We start from the raw sequence: 17,578 nt of genomic DNA on the forward strand, positions 1-17,578 counted from the left end.
ATCCTATCCCTAAATTTAGGCCTGGAAGGATAGGACAGGGGAATCAACTGAATAGTAAGATTATGTGAGCCAGTGGGTTTTTTTGGTGTTTTTCAACCTGAGTTCCATGGATGGATTTCAAGGGGTTTATGAAGTTGGATGGGGAGAAAAAAATTGCATCTTTATTTTTATTATAATTGGTTTGCTTTGTGATCTGATGTATTTTGTTTTATGCATTAAAAAAAAAAACAAATCACATTATTCTGAAAAGGGTAGACTTCACCAGACTACCAAGGGGTTTTCCATGACACAAGAAAAATCCTGCTTCAGAGATCATCTAGAACACCAGTCTCCAGAATACCAGGCTTCTTTTTCCCCCTACAGAGACATTCAGTGTTGATCCAGTTTGGAGTGTAAGAATTCCCAACTCCATGCCCTATACATTTAATCCTTTTTTGCCCCACAGGGCAGTATCTCTAATTTGACTCCCTCCCTTTTCCTCACTTCAGTCACATCTCTGGTTTCTGCAGAGCTTAAAGTGTTATATAATTTTGAGCTATGACAATGATATAGGAACTCCAAGGGTTATGAGTCAGGAAACAAGGCACTGAAGCCTGGAAAACTAAGAAGAGTCATAGAATATTAGAGTTAGGATTTACACTATAGAATACTAAAGCTAGAAGAGACCTTAGAACATAGAATATATCATTTCAGAGCTGTAAGGGAGTTTAGAACAAAGAACATGGAATATCAGATTTGAAAGGGACTTAGACCATAGAATATCAGAGCTACAAGGGAGTTAGAACACAGAACACAAAATTCCATAGTTGGAAAACACCTTAAACTATAGAATGTCAGAGATAGAAAAGATCTTTCTTATAACAAAGAACATAGAATATCAAATTTCTTTTAAGGGATTTTAGGTCATGGAATATCAGATTTGGAAAGAACCTTAAATATAATCTAGTCCAATATCTAATTTTAAAGATGAGACAAATGAATCTTGGGGGAAAAGGAATTTGTCCAAATTTCCACAATTGATAGAACTAAGATTAGGACCCTAGTATAGTCCAACTATTTCCTCTATTCTATAATATTTCTGGACTTTGGGATTTAGTAATCTGGATTCTAGGAGAATCCCTGTGGCCTGGGAAATGCCCCTTTGAGGGTAATGGAAAGGATATTTCTGTCTTGGTCAAGATACCAAGCCAGGAAAACAAGAAGCTTGAGTAGAAGAAAACTTCCAGGATAGGTGAATAAATAATTTATTGAAATTAGAGGAATAAATAGAATTAGATACATGGAAGTGGTTACAAATAACTATAAAAATCAGTTAATATTCAAACATATGTTTTCTTGAGGACTATATTCTTCTTCCCTCACCCCAAGCAGTGTGTGAGACTGAGGCAGCTCTGGGTCACCGGCCAGCGGGGAAAGGACCCAGGAGTTTGGGATCCTCACCTTCTACCCATATCCTGCTTTCTCTAAGGGCCTGGAGGAGGCTGGGAGAGAGGGTGCCTAATCCCAGAGGGAGATGGTATAGGCTCAGGGAAATCTAAATGGAAGCAGAGCTGGTGCATGAAGGGAGGCATCTGAGCTCTGTCACCCTTCAGAGGTAGGATAAAAACTTCAACACGAAGTCAAAGACCCAGGCATCTAGCTGACCCCACAGCTGTCCCCCAGATCCCCCACTCTCAGACTCAGGCATCTTTCCCATCCTAGGAGGACTGAAGTCTAATCTTAAACATGCCTCCCATTTCCAAGCCTGAAGTCATTGGTGTCTTCCCGTGACTGTCCCCGAAACTGTGCCCCTTGCACTACCCTTTGGATCCAGGCCTGGTGGGCAGTGAGGCTAATGTAGACGCCAGGTCGGTCGCGCTCAGCACAGCCCTCTCCCCAGCTGATGATGCCACCAAGAAGCCAGGACCCATTCACTTGGCACATCAGGGGGCCCCCCGAGTCACCCTGCAGAGATGGAGAAAAGTTACATACATTTAGAATGTGAAAGGAGAATCAGCTAGTTGAGTGTAAAAGTTCATTATAATGCCTAACTCTGGGATGGGCAAATTGGGCCCAATCTGTTGACATCTTTCTTTACCTTCCCTACTGAAATATTCTAAGATTAGGAAAAAAATAGCTGAGCAGCCACTACAATTTCTAAAGGAAAGCAGACAGACTGACACAAAGGAAATTAGGTGGGAGAACATTTTTAAAAATTCACTAACCTCAATTCTCTTTTCTGTTTAACATCAAAGTCCTTCAGAATCTGATCCCAACTGACCTTTCCAGATTTATGATACACTAATTCCCCTTTATGGATTTTATGGTGCAGTCAAACCGATCTGCTTTGTTCAGGTAGCCTATCACTCCTGTGTGGACACATGGTAGGGGCTCAGGAGGCTAAATGCAAGTTTTCTGGTTGCTAAGAATAGAGCAGTTTGGGAGATCTGTTTATAATTGCTCTTGAGAGAAATAGTTGCTTGTTTCTTGCGTTATCATACCAAGGGGAGTGAGACAGGCAACAGAGACCAATGAACAGAAACATCATCTGATTCTTGGTAGAACTCATTGTCAGTGGGCTCTATCTAGCTAGGTCTGGGGTTTGAGAAGTGAGGGAGAAGATAGCTCCCTCTAGAGTAGACCAATCACTTGACCCAGGGTTGGCACTTACCAGGCATGCATCCTTCTTGCCTTCTAGGTAGCCAGCACACAGCATATCTGAGGTGATGATCTCCTGACCTACACCCCGCCAGTAGAGGCGGCTGCATGTCTCAGAAGAGATGATGGGAACTTTCAATTTCTGCAAGGTCTGAGGATATGGCAGGGGAACTAAGTGAGAGAAAGGGGAAAGGAAAGAGAGTCATCACTTACATCTAGTATTCTCCATACCCAGGTACCTCCCAGAAACCCTTTCTTTTCCCCATCTCTACCCAGACAATAAAAAGTGGTTCACACTCATCCCTTAGCACCAGGGTCAGCACCAGGATCTCTTCCTCAGGATTTTATCACTGATGGTAAGGAGAAGACTGCCTGCTAGCAATTTCACAATTTGAGGATATTCCCAATATTATAAATGCCTCATTTTTTTTGACTCGGAATCTTAAGCCTCATTGTTTGTCTCTTTCTGTTGTCTCAGTTTCTTTTCTGTTTGGTTTGCTCCCTAAATCTGTCTCTAGATTTGGCTGTCTTTCCTTTCCTCTGTGTCTTTCAATCTGTGTCCATATATCTGTTCTTGGGCAACTGTTCCCAAGTGGATTCTAGTCTAGTCCTTTGCTCAGTTCACCGAGGGAAATTTATATTGGACTTAATTTGATGGAGAGAGGATACAAAATTCATATGCATACACACACACACATGTATAGGCTTTTTATCACTACCATCATCATCATCTGTGAAAATTGTAAGACAGCTAGGTGGTAGAGTGCCAAGTCAGGAAGATCTGAGTTCAAATACTACTTCAGACACTTATTAGCATCTTATTAGTGTGACCCTAGGCAAGTCATTTAACCTTGTTTGCCACAGTGGAGGCTGAAGAAGGAAATGGCAAACCATTTCAGTGTCTTTACGAGAGATCAAAATAGTCAAACATGACTGAAAAATTATAAAACAACAAAAGTAAAAAGACCAAACATTGAAAGAATAAGTGGCCCAGTAGTGCTGCTCCATTCCTGGAGATCTTTGAGTAGTTGCAAGTTTTACTACAGTTTAGGCCAGAGTTAAACTAAAAGACCTGTGAGGTTTACCTTTCAGATAAACCCTTCTATCATTTTACTATAGCAACATTTAAAAACTGGCATATAAAGTAGATTTTTTAAATTTTTTTTTTTAGGTTTTTGCAAAGCAAATAGAATTAAGTGGCTTGCCCAAGGCCACACAGATAGGTAATTATTAAGTGTCTGAGATTGGATTTGAACCCAGGTATTCCTCACTCCAGGGCCATTGCTTTATCCACTGTGCCACCTAGCCACCCCTAAAGTAGATTTTTCACATTTTTGCTTCGCTGAATCTGAGGCAGCCTGGTTAAACATGGCTAATTCCTTCTGACTCCTCAAAAGGAGAGACAGAGATAGAGAGATAACTAGAAATAGCTATAGTGTCTTAATGATAAGCTCATTTCCTGGGCAATTGCCGATTGTCCTCTGTCTGGAGAATAAAACTACACCTGTGTGCAGCCCTAACTATTGTTGCCCACTCAAAATTACCCTGCTACTCTGAGAAGGACTGGTGTCCTAGGACCAGAACTTTTATTACTTCCCTATCTTTGGACCAGAATCAACATTGAAATAAATTAGAACATGTCTCCTCGAAGCCTTTTGTCCGTGTTTAGATCAGTGGCTTTGAAAACTATCAATAAACTCTGATTTATGTCAACTGAGTGGGGGCTCTCTGGTCCTTGAAATCTTAGCATTCTGTCTTTGCTTCTCTGTCTTATTGTGTCTTTCAAATAAGACCATAATCTCAGAGTGGGAAATGTCCTCAAACTCATCTAATCTACTCCCCGCTTGAAGGATAAACTGCTTTGGCAATATCTCCAACAAAGAGTCATCTCAAGTCCCATTGAAGACTTTCAGTGATGAGAAGCTCTTCCATCATTCCCCCTGAAGTAGCCCATTACACTTTGGGATATAATTTTCTTTGTTGGGGAAGTTGTCCCTAATGTTAAGTCAAAATCTTCTCTGTAACTTCCACCTAATGTTCCCAATTCTACCCACTAAAGTCAAGCAGAATGAATATAAATCTTTTTTTTTTTTTAACATGGCAGTCCTCAAAATACTTGAGGGAAATTATCATGTTCTTTCCAGATCTTCTCCAACATTTCCAGTTCCTTTGAGCACTCTCAAACATGGCTGCAAGTTCTCTCAACCTCCTATTTGCCTTTCCTTAGGTAAGCTCACTATTGTCAAAGTCCTGCTGATAATGAAATCCAGAATTAAACCCTAGTCTAGCTACAGTATGACCAAAGCATGGAATTCAGTTCTCCTGCCTGTTTGTCTCTGTCTCTAGAGATTTATAGCTTCCTATAGAAATTTCTCTTTTCTTTTCCTTTAAGAGAAGATGGGTATTTCATGGAGTATCTCACCTCCATCTCCAATGCTGCCCCAACCAGCAATCCAACAGGAGGTACCAGGAAGAAGATCCACAGTGCTGTCAGGCAAACAGATGGGCAGGATATGCTCAGAGAATTTGATGGAGTGATTGAGGCGGACCAGGGCAATGTCCCCCTGGTTGCTCTTTGGCCAGGTGTATCTAGGGTAGGGCAAAACCCAAGCCATACCCACTCGTATGGCCCGAGGGCCAGGTTTTCCCAACTGCCAGGCCCCCAGAAGTATTGAATATTGAGATGACTCCACAGATCTGGAAAGAGAGAAATAGCTGGTTCAGAGCTAGCAAAATAGGAGACTGTTGGGGACAGGACTTCTGGATTCTAAGTGAAGGGAGAGAGGTGTGGGGGTTGGACACCTAGGTTCTAAAGGAGAACAAGAAGACAAAATTCTTAGAGAGATAGAGAGGATTGATATAAAGAAAACCTTCAAGCAATTAAAGTTCCATGAGAGTGAAATGAGCTGCCTCAGGGAGTTCTTCCTCACTAGAAGTCTAAGAGAAAGCAGGAAGACTACTAGTCATGAATGGTATAGAATGAATTTTGGTCAGGTTGTAGTTGGACTAGCTAGCTACACTTTCTCTCCTCCCCCAACCCCACAGGGAAGACATATGCTAAAGTTCTTGTAGTACAGGAGTCTGGAGGCACAGGATGCTTGTTTTTTAAGGAAGGAAGTAGGGACAAGAAATGTGATTCTTAGAGGAAAGAGAGATGGGGGACAGGATACCAGAGCATGGGAGAAAAGTGTAGTACCATGGAAAAAATCTCTGGATTTAAAGCTGAAGACCATGAATTTTCATCTTAAGTCTGCCTGACATTGGACAAGTAACTTCATCTCTGTGTGTCTCAAGCTCTTGGTCGGTAAAATGAAGGGATTCAACCAAAGGATATTGAAAGTACCTTCTAGCTTTAAGTATGCTATGTTCTGAGGGAGATCAGGGAGTGAAAATACTTGAGTTCTATGGCCAAAAGGCAAGAGAAACAGGAATGCCTGGATTCTAGGAGGAAGAATTCTAGGTGACAAGACTCCTGAGTCCTGAGGGAAGGCAGAGCAACAAGGTAGATGAATTTTAGGATAAAAAAAGTCTGGGCCCCAGGATACCTTTGTAAGAACTAGCTGAAATAATGTAATAGTATGCTACATTTGAAGTCAGGAAGATCTGAATTCAAATCCTACCTTAGACACAAGTCACTTAATTCCCCTGTCTCAATTTCCTCCTCTGTGAAAAGAGGATAATAATACCATATAATTCACAGGGGATGTTATGAGAACCAAATAAAATGAAGTAATATTGTAGCCCTTTACAAACCTTAAAGGGCTAAAAAAAAATGAGAACTTTGAAAGTCAAGAAATCTTATAGACCTTTGGGCAGAGAACCTACAAGTATGAAAAGCAAAGGAAGGAAGAAAGAAACAAGGAAAAAAAGAAAATGAAGAAAGAAGGAATGAAGAAGGCAAGAGAAAGAAAGATAATGTAATGATAATTATTACTTATTAGGAAGAGATGAGATCTTAGAGAAGAATATATAGTTTCTAGGAGAGGAGAGGAATAGGGGGAATACATACTCTTTGAAGCAATGGGCAGCAGTAACTACCCATCTATTGGTGATCAAGGAGCCAGCACAGTGATGTGTCCCATTCTTCTGGATACTGACTATCCATGGCCATTCAGCCTCCATGGCATTCTCACCCCCTACAATTCGGTTTAGCTGCTGGGGTTTTCCACAGTCTGGAGGAAAAGTGGGAGGTTAGAACTCCTTTCTCTTCACTAGCTACTCTTTTCTAACTTCCCATCTTTCTCTCTTTGCTTTTCTTGATCTCTATCCTGTAATGAGAACTCCTACTCTCCCTTAGAGGAAGCTAAATGACTCCAAGGATAGAGCACTGGACCTGGAATCAGGAAGCCCTGAGTTCTAATCTAATTTTGGACACTTGCTATGTGACCCTGGGTAAGTCACCTAACTTCTGTTTGCCTCAGTTTTCTCAACTGCCAAATGAGTATGGTAACAATATCTATCTTGCAGAATTGTTGTGAGGATTAAATTAGAAAATATGTGTATAATATTTAGCATAATACTTAGAAAGAACTATATAAACACTTATTCTCTTTCTTCCCTTCTCATTATCATCTTCCTCTTTCCTTTTTCTACATTTTCACTTTTCTCAAATTTTCTTGGCGCTTCCACTTGATCTTCTCTCTTCCCTATCTTTCCCTTCCCTGTTCATGCTGGAGGTTGCCACAGAATTTCCTACTCACCTGGCATCTCAGCAGCTTCTGGAGTGGCTAGTAGGAAAAAAGAAAAAGGTCAGGGTGATTGAATAAAAGAGGTTCAGTGACTCTAAACCCAAGCATACTGTCCCCCAAACCTGCTCCAAACCTGCTTCTTCCTTTTCTGAGAAACCCCACCCAGGTCCCAGGGGGAGACATTGCCTGGAGGCTTTTTGTTCTCCTCTACCTCTGACTGCTCAAGTACCCCTCTGTTCATCCTCCCTCTATCTGCTAGAACTTTCCATCTACAAGTTGTTCAGGTTGATTATTGTAAGCTCTCTGAAAATTCAGAGACGGATGCAAGGAGAAACAGTTTATAAGAACCAATCCTTTTTACCTTTGTCCTACATCTGAGTCTGAGTCTCCAGTATAGGTTTATCTTAATACCCATCACTTATGCTCCTGACCTCAGTTCTCCCCTGGAGCAGTGTACTGCCTCTCTAGCCTTCCAATCCATTTCCTCTGACTAAACCTGTCCAATATCCTTTTCAGAATCTCTACCCTCTCTTGTATGGAAATTGTGGCAAAGACAAGATGAGAGAAGAGAAGGAACAATAGAGGGAGATAAGTCAAAATAGACAGAGAAGAGACACGGACAGATTCATTGACTCATAAGATGTCACAGTTGGAAGGGACCCAAGGAGGAGAAGTCTCTCACTCAAAGTCATACATTGAGTCAATGGCAGAACCAAGATTAAAAGTCAAGGGTTTCTGACTCCTATTGCAAGGTTGCAAACACACACACACACACACACACACACACGCACACACGCACACACGCACACACGCAGACACAATTAGAGGTAGAAAGTAAAAGAAAATTAAGGACAACAAGAAACCAAGCTGCAAAGACAAAAAGAAGAAAAACAGACACCAGAGTGGAAAGAGAATAAGAGAAATAAATAAAAATTCAATAAAAATAAAAAAGATGATAAAACAGGAGCAGAAAAAAGGAGAAGATACAGGTGTAAAAGAACCTGAGAGATAGTTAGGAATGGGAAGCATAGATAGAAAGCCATGGAGCTGGAACTAGGGTTCTCTAAGGGAAATGCGGAATATACACTGCAGAAGAGAGGAAGAAGGTGAGATACAAGAAGCCAGAGAAAAGTGACAAGTTCATTCAAGAGAACCCACTTCAATAACTCACCAGCATGGGTCAGGAGCAACAGATAGACCAAGAACCAGAACCAGCCCCAATAATAGCTGGGAAATCCCATGATGGGTGAGTGAGGCCCTCCAACAAGGACCATAGAAGTTGTGCGTCCCAGGGAGAAAAGACTGAGTGTGTGGCCTGACTTGCAGGCCCTAGGTTTTTATCCATAGGAAGGCTGGAATGCTGTTAGACCAGTTGACTCAGTGTCTTCTTGACTGAGGCCCTGTCCCAAGGCTGTGGGTCATTAATGTGGCCTTGGGCAGAACCAGCTTCCTCCACCTGCCTCAGGCCCATGGAATGGTTGGCTTTGGGGCAAGCTCCCTGGTCTTGGGGAGGAGAAGGGAGAGAAGAGAAGAGAAGCAAAGCACAAAAAAAAAAAATGTTAAGATTGGGACCTTAGAAGCCAGAAGGTCAGAGTAAGATAGGGCCATAGAGAGTAAAACATAAAAAGTCAGATCTTGAAGAAACCTTAACATTCAAGTCCAGAAGGGCTAGTACAAAATGTTAAACCTGAAACCTTTCCTGATCCCCTTCAGACTAGTGCCTTCACTGGATTGATGATCTCCATTTATCTTATATACATCTTGTTTGCGCCCAGTCATTTCTTTGTTGTCTTCCCAATTACTCTTTGAGAGAAAAGAATGTTTTCTGTCTTTCTTTGTATTCCCATTGCTGGTGCAGGGCCTGCCCAAATAGTAGGCACTTAATAATAACTTAATAATGATACACATATATGTGTGTGTATATGTGTGTATATAAAAATATATATAAATACATACACATAAGTGTGCCTATATATTTATATACACACATACATACTTATATATTCTTTAAAGTTTACAAAGTGTTTTACAAATATTATCTCATTTCATTCTCACAACAATCATAGTAGGTAGGGTCTATTATCAACTCCATATTATAGATAGGGAAACTGAGGCCCACAAAAGTTAATTGATTTGTTCACATTGCTAGTAAATGTCTGGGGCTGGGATTGAGATCAGATCTTCCTGATGCTGGACCCCTATCCATTGCACTACCCTGCCATCTCACAATGCTTAACAAACGTTCACTGACTTGATTTGAGAAAAGAGCTTAAAGGTCATCTAGTTCAAGAGCTTTTGACCTTTTCTGTGTCATGAACTCCTTTAACAATTCAGTTGTTTATTCATTTCTTCTCAGAACAGGATTACAAATGAAACCAATTATATGAAAATAAAGTTATCAAAATATGTTTTTTAAAAAATTCATGGGCCCCAGATTATGAACCTCTAACCCCTTAAAACCCCATTTTAGGAGGAAATAAAGAGGAAATCGAATGTCAGAAAGGAAAGGACTTGCTAAAGCTCAAACAGGGGGTTGGTGGCAAAATCAGGACCAGAACCTAGGCAGATCTATCATTGGAAGAGCCCTTATTTTTCCTATGAGGATACTGAGACTCAGAATGGTTTAACCCATGGACCATGTTATCTTCAATAGAACCACAGAATCATAGCTATAGAGCCAGAAAGGAACTCCAGAGTATGTCTATGTGAACTTCCTCAATCTATAATCTATGTATGATGTACAATCTACAGAAGTCTATTTCTACAAATTCCAATAATTGTTCCTAGTTCTGCCCTGTGGGGATCGAGAAAAACTAACCAATTCCTCCTCCATGTGCCTGCCCTTCAAATATCTGAAGACAAGTATCATGTTCCAGACTAAATCTTCTCAAGTTAAACATTTCCAGTTCCTTCAACCAGTCAGTTAATCGGCAATCCTAGACTGATTGCTAGGAATACAAAAGAAGACAAAGTATGGTCCTTACCCTCAAGAAGTTCATGTTCTAATGGGGGAAGACCAACAAGCCATCTGCTACATGAATACACAGGAAATGGGAAGCAATCCAGAGGGAAGGTACTAGTAGTAGGAAATGGAAAAGGACATGGAAATAGCAGAAGATAATAATTGAGCTCAATGTTAATCCAATAACCCCAAGGCATAATCTTGAAGTCCCCCTTCCTAGCTGTCCTCCTCTGAAGATTCTCCAAATCATCAATGTCCTTTCCAGACCTTGCAAAGGCCAAAAAACCAAGACTGTCTTTTGGGATGGAATTAAAACTCCTGAGGACTAGGACTGTTTGCTTTTTTTGTCTTCATATCCCCATTACTTGACACAGTGCTGAAGCATAGTAGGTACTTAATGCTTGATTGATCAATAATGATTGATTGATACTATCATCATCACTAGTTCCCTACATTCAGCTTAAGATGGCATGTGATATTTTTAGCTAACACATATATTACACTATTAATTCATATGGCACTCTGAATTCCATTAGAAAAAAGCACCAGATCTTTTTCAGTTGAATTTCTATCTAGTCATCTAAAACTTGTAAAGTTGATTTTTTTAACTCAAGTGTAAGACTTTACATTTATCTACATTTAATTTAGTCTTAAGAGATTTGAACTCATAATTTAGACTGAAACAATCCTTTTATTTTTTATATAAATATTTTATTTGTTTTACAATTATATATAATAATAGTTTCTACCTATCATTTTTTTTGCCAAGGTAATGAGTTAAGTGACTTGCCCAAGGTCACACAGCTAGGTAATTATTAAGTGTCTGAGGCTAAATTTGAACTCCTGACTCCAGGACCAGTACTCTATCCACTGCGCCACCTAGCTGCTCCTACCTATCATTTTTGTAAGATTTTGAATTTTACAGTTTTCCCCCCACCCTCCCTTCCCTCCTCCTCCACCCCACAGAAGGCAATCTGATAATCTTGACATGAAACAATCCTTTTAGATCCTTACTTTGTTATACAGAATATTAACTATCCCTTTTAGTTTTATGCCAGACATATCAAAGGAGAAAGATTTAAGAGCCATGAAGTAGGATTTGAAGATTAGGAGACCTTGATTTCGTGGATGAAACAAGTGTGTGTGTGTGTGGGTGTGTGTGTGTGCTTAATAAGGAGTGATAGTTTCTGAGACACAGAAGGTGTGGGGCTGGGACAGGGGTAGGTACCCTGGTCTCTAATGGCCTCTTGGCCTTTAGTGACCAGAGTCCTGTGTGGCTCAGTTACAGTGGACTTGACCCAACCCTTAGCTCTGGAATCCCGTTAGCCCACTTCCCGGAAAGCTGTGATTCAAGTCCCCCAGCTTCCAAATCTCAGCCCACAAAAGAGAAGCCAGGGCCACCTCCTGGTTGGCAGGATCCCTTCTCCAGAGTCTGGACACCTTCCCAGAAGTTGCCCAACTGGTCTCCTTCCTGTTGTTATTGCTCTTGGTGTGCAGGGGTGGAGCTTGGACCAATCATTTGCCAAGCTCTGAGGAATCACCTGTTCTTCAACCTCTTAGAGTGGGAGGGGGAGTGGGAGAAGAGACTAAGAAGCTATGATAAAAGACAGAAACTAAGGTGGGGGGGAGGGGGGCAATGAACCTAGATGCAGCTAGGAAAGATAGGCAATGGTAGTCTGTAGGCAAGGCCCAGACCACAGTGATACCTGAGACCCTTGGAGTTATGAGATGGGTATGGGGAAAATAAGCATTTGTATAGGACCTACTATATGATAGACACTATGTGAGCATTTATTTGATCTTCACTACAATGCTGAGACATAGGTGTTACAATTATCCCCATTTTATAGAAACTTTGGCAAACAGAGGTAAAGTGACTTGACCAGGGTCGCATAGTTAATGTCTGAAATAGATTTGAACTTAGGTCTTCATGACTTCAGACCCAATGCTCTCTCTATTCCACCAGCAGCAACCTCTAAACTGTGGTATGACAAGTCATTTGTTCACCGTCCCAGGAATCAAGAGGTTTGGGTTTGAGACTTAATTGTGTCACTAATTTCCTTTGAGATCTTGGGCAAGTCACTTCCCATCCTCAGCCTTAATCTTTACCCCTCTGTCGAATGAAAGGATTGTGGTCTGTGTTTAAGGACCTTTCCCAGCACTAAGGTTCTAAGATCTCTCAAACCCTGCAAAACACTTCCAAGGGTCAAAGGGCTTACCTGCTATGATCTCATTAGGATGACCTCAGTACTGATCAGTGAGGAGGAAGGAAGGAGGGAGGGACATAATTAGGGGGAAATTGGGGATGGTTTGGGCTTTGTGTTGTGTCTGGCTGTGGGTTCAGGCAGGTTTTTCCCCAATAGGGCTTACCAGTTACCAGTCAGCTGTGACTTAATGGGCGGGAGAAACTTTTATGGTCAAGTTTGTGGCAGGATCTGTCCTTTGTTTAACCTTTCCCACACTAAGACAGCTGTCCTTCCCCCTCTCAGACAGACAGACAGGGAGACAGTCAGATGGAGAGGAGCAGCGGGGATGGGGGTGGGGAGAGCCATTCTATCCTCCTCCAGCTGGTGCCCCAGAAGTCTGCTTTCTGCACCTACCCTTATTTCCTAGAGTACTGGAACTTCCGATGGTTTCAGATCCTGAGGACCTTAGCCAAAATTCATTTCTTTGCGGCTTAGTTTTTCTCATTTGAAAATGTCAACAGTAGTATTAGTGCTACCTCGCTCATGAAGTTATTATGAAAAAGAGATCACATATATAAACCCCTTGGGAACCACAAGCTAAAACAAATAAACAAAAAAGGTAAAAAAGAAATTCTGCTACTAGCTTGTTGTGTTTGTAAATTTGTGCAAGTCCCTAGCTAGGTCTTAGTTTTTTAGTTATGAGAAGATTGGACTAAATGATCTTTACAACCCATTTCAGTTTTGAAATTCATAGTTCCCTTACAGAAATTTAAGTGTTTGTACTACTCTCACCTCCAAATCCATATGAAGCCCAAGACCCTGCCCCAATATTTTCCTCCTCATAATCCTAAGCAACTATTCTCCCTATCTGGCTTTCTTCCAGATTCTAGGCAAATTAAATTTGGGATAAATGAGGCAGGCATCTCCCCTGAAATGGAGCAGATTCTGGGGTGGGACAGCCCTGAAACAATAGCCAAGAAGCCTTTCCCAAAGGGGTGGTAGAGAGGAGGAAGATAGGGGAATTCCCAGAAATAGTTTTTTAAAATTGGAGAGAATTGTAGAGGAAATTCTCAGAAATAGCCTGGGGGAATTGTCTTGGGAGGCTATTTCTCAAATCCTGAGGGGAAATGGGAGAGGCTGAAGGGAGACAGAGTGAGAGGGGACCCAGGTATCTTAGCCCCCAGCCTAATTGGGAAAAGTGTGCTAGGAGCCCCTGTTCTAGTGGAGAACAGTGAGGACCTTACCTGCAGGCCCAGAGCTGTACAAGATCCCAGGCAGAGATGACAGGATATTTCCAAAGGGTAAAGGATGAAAATAAATCAATTAGTCTTTTCCCCTTGTATGGCACCTTTCCCCCTTTCTTTAAAACCTTTATTATTGTCGTTGTCTGTCCTTTGTTCTCAAAGAAGACCATGACATCAGGGAAGTGATGCCATGACTAGTGCCTGAATTGGATTTGAGTGAGGGGGGTGCTGTGCTAAGTCACCAGCCTCATTTTCTCTTCTGAAACTATGTGGGTCCAGTGGACAGATATGAATCAAGAGGACTGGAGATCAGCTAATCAGGATTAAGTGACTTGCTCGAGGTCACTCAGCTAGTAAGTGTCAAGTATCAGGGTGGGGTTGGATTTGTATTCAGATCTTACTGACCCCAGGGCTGATGCTCTATCTGAACTTAGAATTGTTGTTAGAATTATTGTTGTTACTATCTACTTTTACTTCCCTTACACCAATTAAATGTAATAGTCCCTAATTTGACAAGTGAGATAAAAGACTCAGAGAAAGAAAATGATTTGTCCAAAGTCACATAATGGCAGAGATTCAGGGCTCACACCCCAACTGTAGACTCCTAGCCTAAAGCTCCTTCTAATTCTTAATAACAACTGAACAGAAGTTGATTTGGACAGTGGAAATTATTACCCTAGGAGTGGAAACCTCCAAGGGGATTCCAGGGAAGTGGTGTTACAACACTTGAGCATTTTGGGGATGATGAACTTCCTGGACTCCTCTGATCACTCAGCATTGAAAGAATTTGATGCCAAAAACTTTGAGTGGTCCCTTGGTCTGACCCTCCTGATTCTTTTTGTTTGTTTGTTTGTTTTCAAGGCAATGGGATTAAGTGACTTGCCTAGAATCACACAGCTAGATAATTAAGTATCTGAGACTGGGTTTGAACTCAGGTCCTCCTGATTGCAGAGCTGGTGCTCTATCCACTGGGCCACCTGGCTGCCCTTGACCCCCCCCCCCCAATTCTGGACCCTATTGGGGAGCAGGGCACAACATTCAGTTATAAGATAGATAGCTTCCAGTTGACTCTCTCTCTTTCTTTGACCCTTCAGGTGGTGTACAAATTTGAGACTTCCAGCATCATGGCAACCACTTCCACTTTGTAGCCACTTCACTCCGCAACTTAAATAGGGATGCTCTCCTAGAGGAGCTTGGTTTAAGTCCCTGGACAGCCTTTGTTTCCTTTTCTGAGTAGGTGAAGTTGACATGGCCAGGCTTACAGCTGGCCTCGTGAGTCTGGATCACAGAGGGTCCATAGTGGAAAAGGAAGAGAGTTTGGGCAAAAGCACTGTTTTCTTTAGCATGAGAATAATAATAATGATCACATGATGATAAGAAAGACAAGTTTGTAATAATAATTCAACTACCAAAAACAGATATTTTATTCAGCTGCACAATAATCTGTAGAACGTTAAGCTTATAAAAAAAGCATAGTAGTAACCTTTCCCAGCACTATCTCTATGTGAATTTCACAAAACTGAAATGAAAAGAACAAAATAATAGCAATAATAATAAAAACCTTTATTTTATTCATTTTAAAAATATTTTAATTGATATCTTTGTGTTTTGTTTCATATTTCCCAACAAATACCTTCCTTTTCCATGGCAAAGAAGACAAGGAGATGGGGGTGAAGTATAACAAAATTAATTAACACATTGAAAATATCTGAAATTATATTCAATTTTTCCCACCCATATTTCTCACACCTCTGCAAAGAATTATTATCATAATTACAATTATAATTTTTCTTATTCTCGCTCTCCCTCACTTCTGTAATGCTAAAAGGTTTATAGAGTTCTTTCCTTACAACTGTGAAATGAAACAAAGGGCACATAAAAGATGATACTTGTGCTTGAGTACTTTGCAATCTAATTGGGGGGTGGGGTGAGACCCAGATTTAAATAGATAACCAGAAAACATATTAGAATATGATTACTGCATGAAATGGGGTGAGATAGAGATCAAAGAGATAGAGATGGGAGGTTTCTGGAAAGGCTTCATGGAGTGGGCAGCATTTAAGTGAGGTTTACAAGAGTAAGTAAGTGATTGACAGGTACCTCCAAAGAGACCTACAGGCAAGAACTAATTGCTCTGGGAGATTTTTCTCCTGGAAATTTGGTAGCCCCAACTCTAAAACTTTGGGCTTCCTGTTGCTACAGAACACTGGAAGAGATCCCCATTTCCTATCCTATCCTCAGCATTAGAATGAAATACTTAGAGAGTATCTACTCTAACCCCTTCATTTTACAACTGGGAAAGTTGAGGTACAGAAAGCCTACATTGATTTGCTCAAATTCACAAAGGAAACAAATACTAGAGCTTGGATCCAAAGTCACCTTATTCTTCCTTCCATAAAAAGATTATGTTGTCTGATCAGAAATGAAATTCCCTATTTTCACCTTTTGAAAAATGTCTAGATATGATTTTACAGGTAAGTAAATTTTTAGAGGGTAAAAAAGGTAAGAGGGAGAGAGCATTTGAAACTAAGATTTTTTATGCTAAAAACAAATAAGCGATATTTTTAAATGACTGGGTACATAAAATGTAACTTGTCTAAATAATTAAAACTGGGCCATTTATATGGTGCTGTAAAATTGACAAAGCATTTTGTATACTTACATAATTTGAGTTTCACACAACATCCCTATGAAGTAAGTACTAAAGAATTATTATTCTCATTCCATTTTAGATGAGGTTTAGAGACAGATAAGGAAGCTGAGGCTCAGAGTGATTTACTCATTGTCACACATTTGTTTAGTATCAGAGATGGGATTTGAACCTAGATTAATAATTTAGATGATGAAAATTTTCACCATCTTTCATCTTTAAAGCCAGACTCAAATAGAACCTCCTCCAGGAACCCTTTCTTGATACCTCCTTAATTATGACCTTCTCCCTTTGACCCCACATAACACCTTTTTTTAAACCTAGTTATCTGAGTTGTGTCTTATTTTGCCTTCCTTACCCCAACACATACTTCTAGACTATCAGTTCGTGAGAGCAGACATTGTCTTCCCTATATTTCATATCTACTTTAGTACCTAGAATGAAGTGAGATGTTTTACCCATCTACATGATCATTGTCTTCAGATATCTGAAGGATATTTATCAGAGTAAAGAGGTATTAGACTTGTTTTGTATGACTCTGGAGGGCAGAACTAAGACCTGTGATCAGGCAGTCATGGGAAGACAGATTTGAGTTCAACAAATAGGATCAATAATTAAGTTGTCTCAAAATGGAGTGGAATTCTGCAAAAGGTCATGTGTTTCCCATGACTGGAGGTAAGATGACCACTAATTGGATGATTCTACTCTCATTCTGGGCATCTTGCTTGTGTAAACATTGGTAGGTATGACCTTGGAGGTCCCTATCAACTCTAAGATCCTGTATTCTATGATTCTACTCAGTGCCCAGGCCCTGGGAAAGGATCTAGGAAACCAAATTCTCATTGAGGTGTTATGGACTATTTATTTCAACAGTTCCTAATTCTAGTAAACATCTATAATTTAAAAAGAATATAGAGGGCAATGCTAAACCAAAGGGATGAATTACTCATGGAAGAATTTCAAGCATTGTAACCACATAGCTGAATCCCTCTTCTTCCGTGGAATATAAGGATCCTGAACCTTACTTTTTCCTCTTTGGGACAGACAGATACCCCAATGGATTCCTGAATCATGAAGGCTTGAGTTCAAATCCTGTCTCACACACTTACTAACAGTATAACCCTGGGCAAGTCATTTAACTTGTCTCAGACTCATTTTCTTCATCTGTAAAAAGATAGTAATAGCTATCTCAAAGATTGTTATGAAGATAA

At 40.6% G+C, this 17,578-nt stretch overlaps 1 protein-coding gene across 1 annotated transcript; it reads right to left on the minus strand.

Annotated features, from left to right (window-relative positions):
* Positions 1-1,237: 1,237 nt before the first annotated feature.
* On the minus strand, positions 1,238-8,620 carry LOC141494801 (brain-specific serine protease 4-like). The gene is made up of 6 exons (XM_074195990.1): positions 8,497-8,620; positions 7,338-7,364; positions 6,647-6,809; positions 5,060-5,334; positions 2,651-2,808; positions 1,238-1,944 (listed from the first exon to the last, which is right to left on the minus strand). Exons 1-6 carry the CDS (start codon positions 8,597-8,599, stop codon positions 1,720-1,722), a joined length of 951 nt encoding a protein of 316 aa, XP_074052091.1. The 5' UTR covers positions 8,600-8,620; the 3' UTR covers positions 1,238-1,719.
* Positions 8,621-17,578: the final 8,958 nt, after the last annotated feature.

The sequence above is a fragment of the Macrotis lagotis genome, chromosome 8 (assembly GCF_037893015.1).
Source record: "Macrotis lagotis isolate mMagLag1 chromosome 8, bilby.v1.9.chrom.fasta, whole genome shotgun sequence".
Lineage (NCBI taxonomy): Eukaryota > Metazoa > Chordata > Mammalia > Peramelemorphia > Peramelidae > Macrotis > Macrotis lagotis.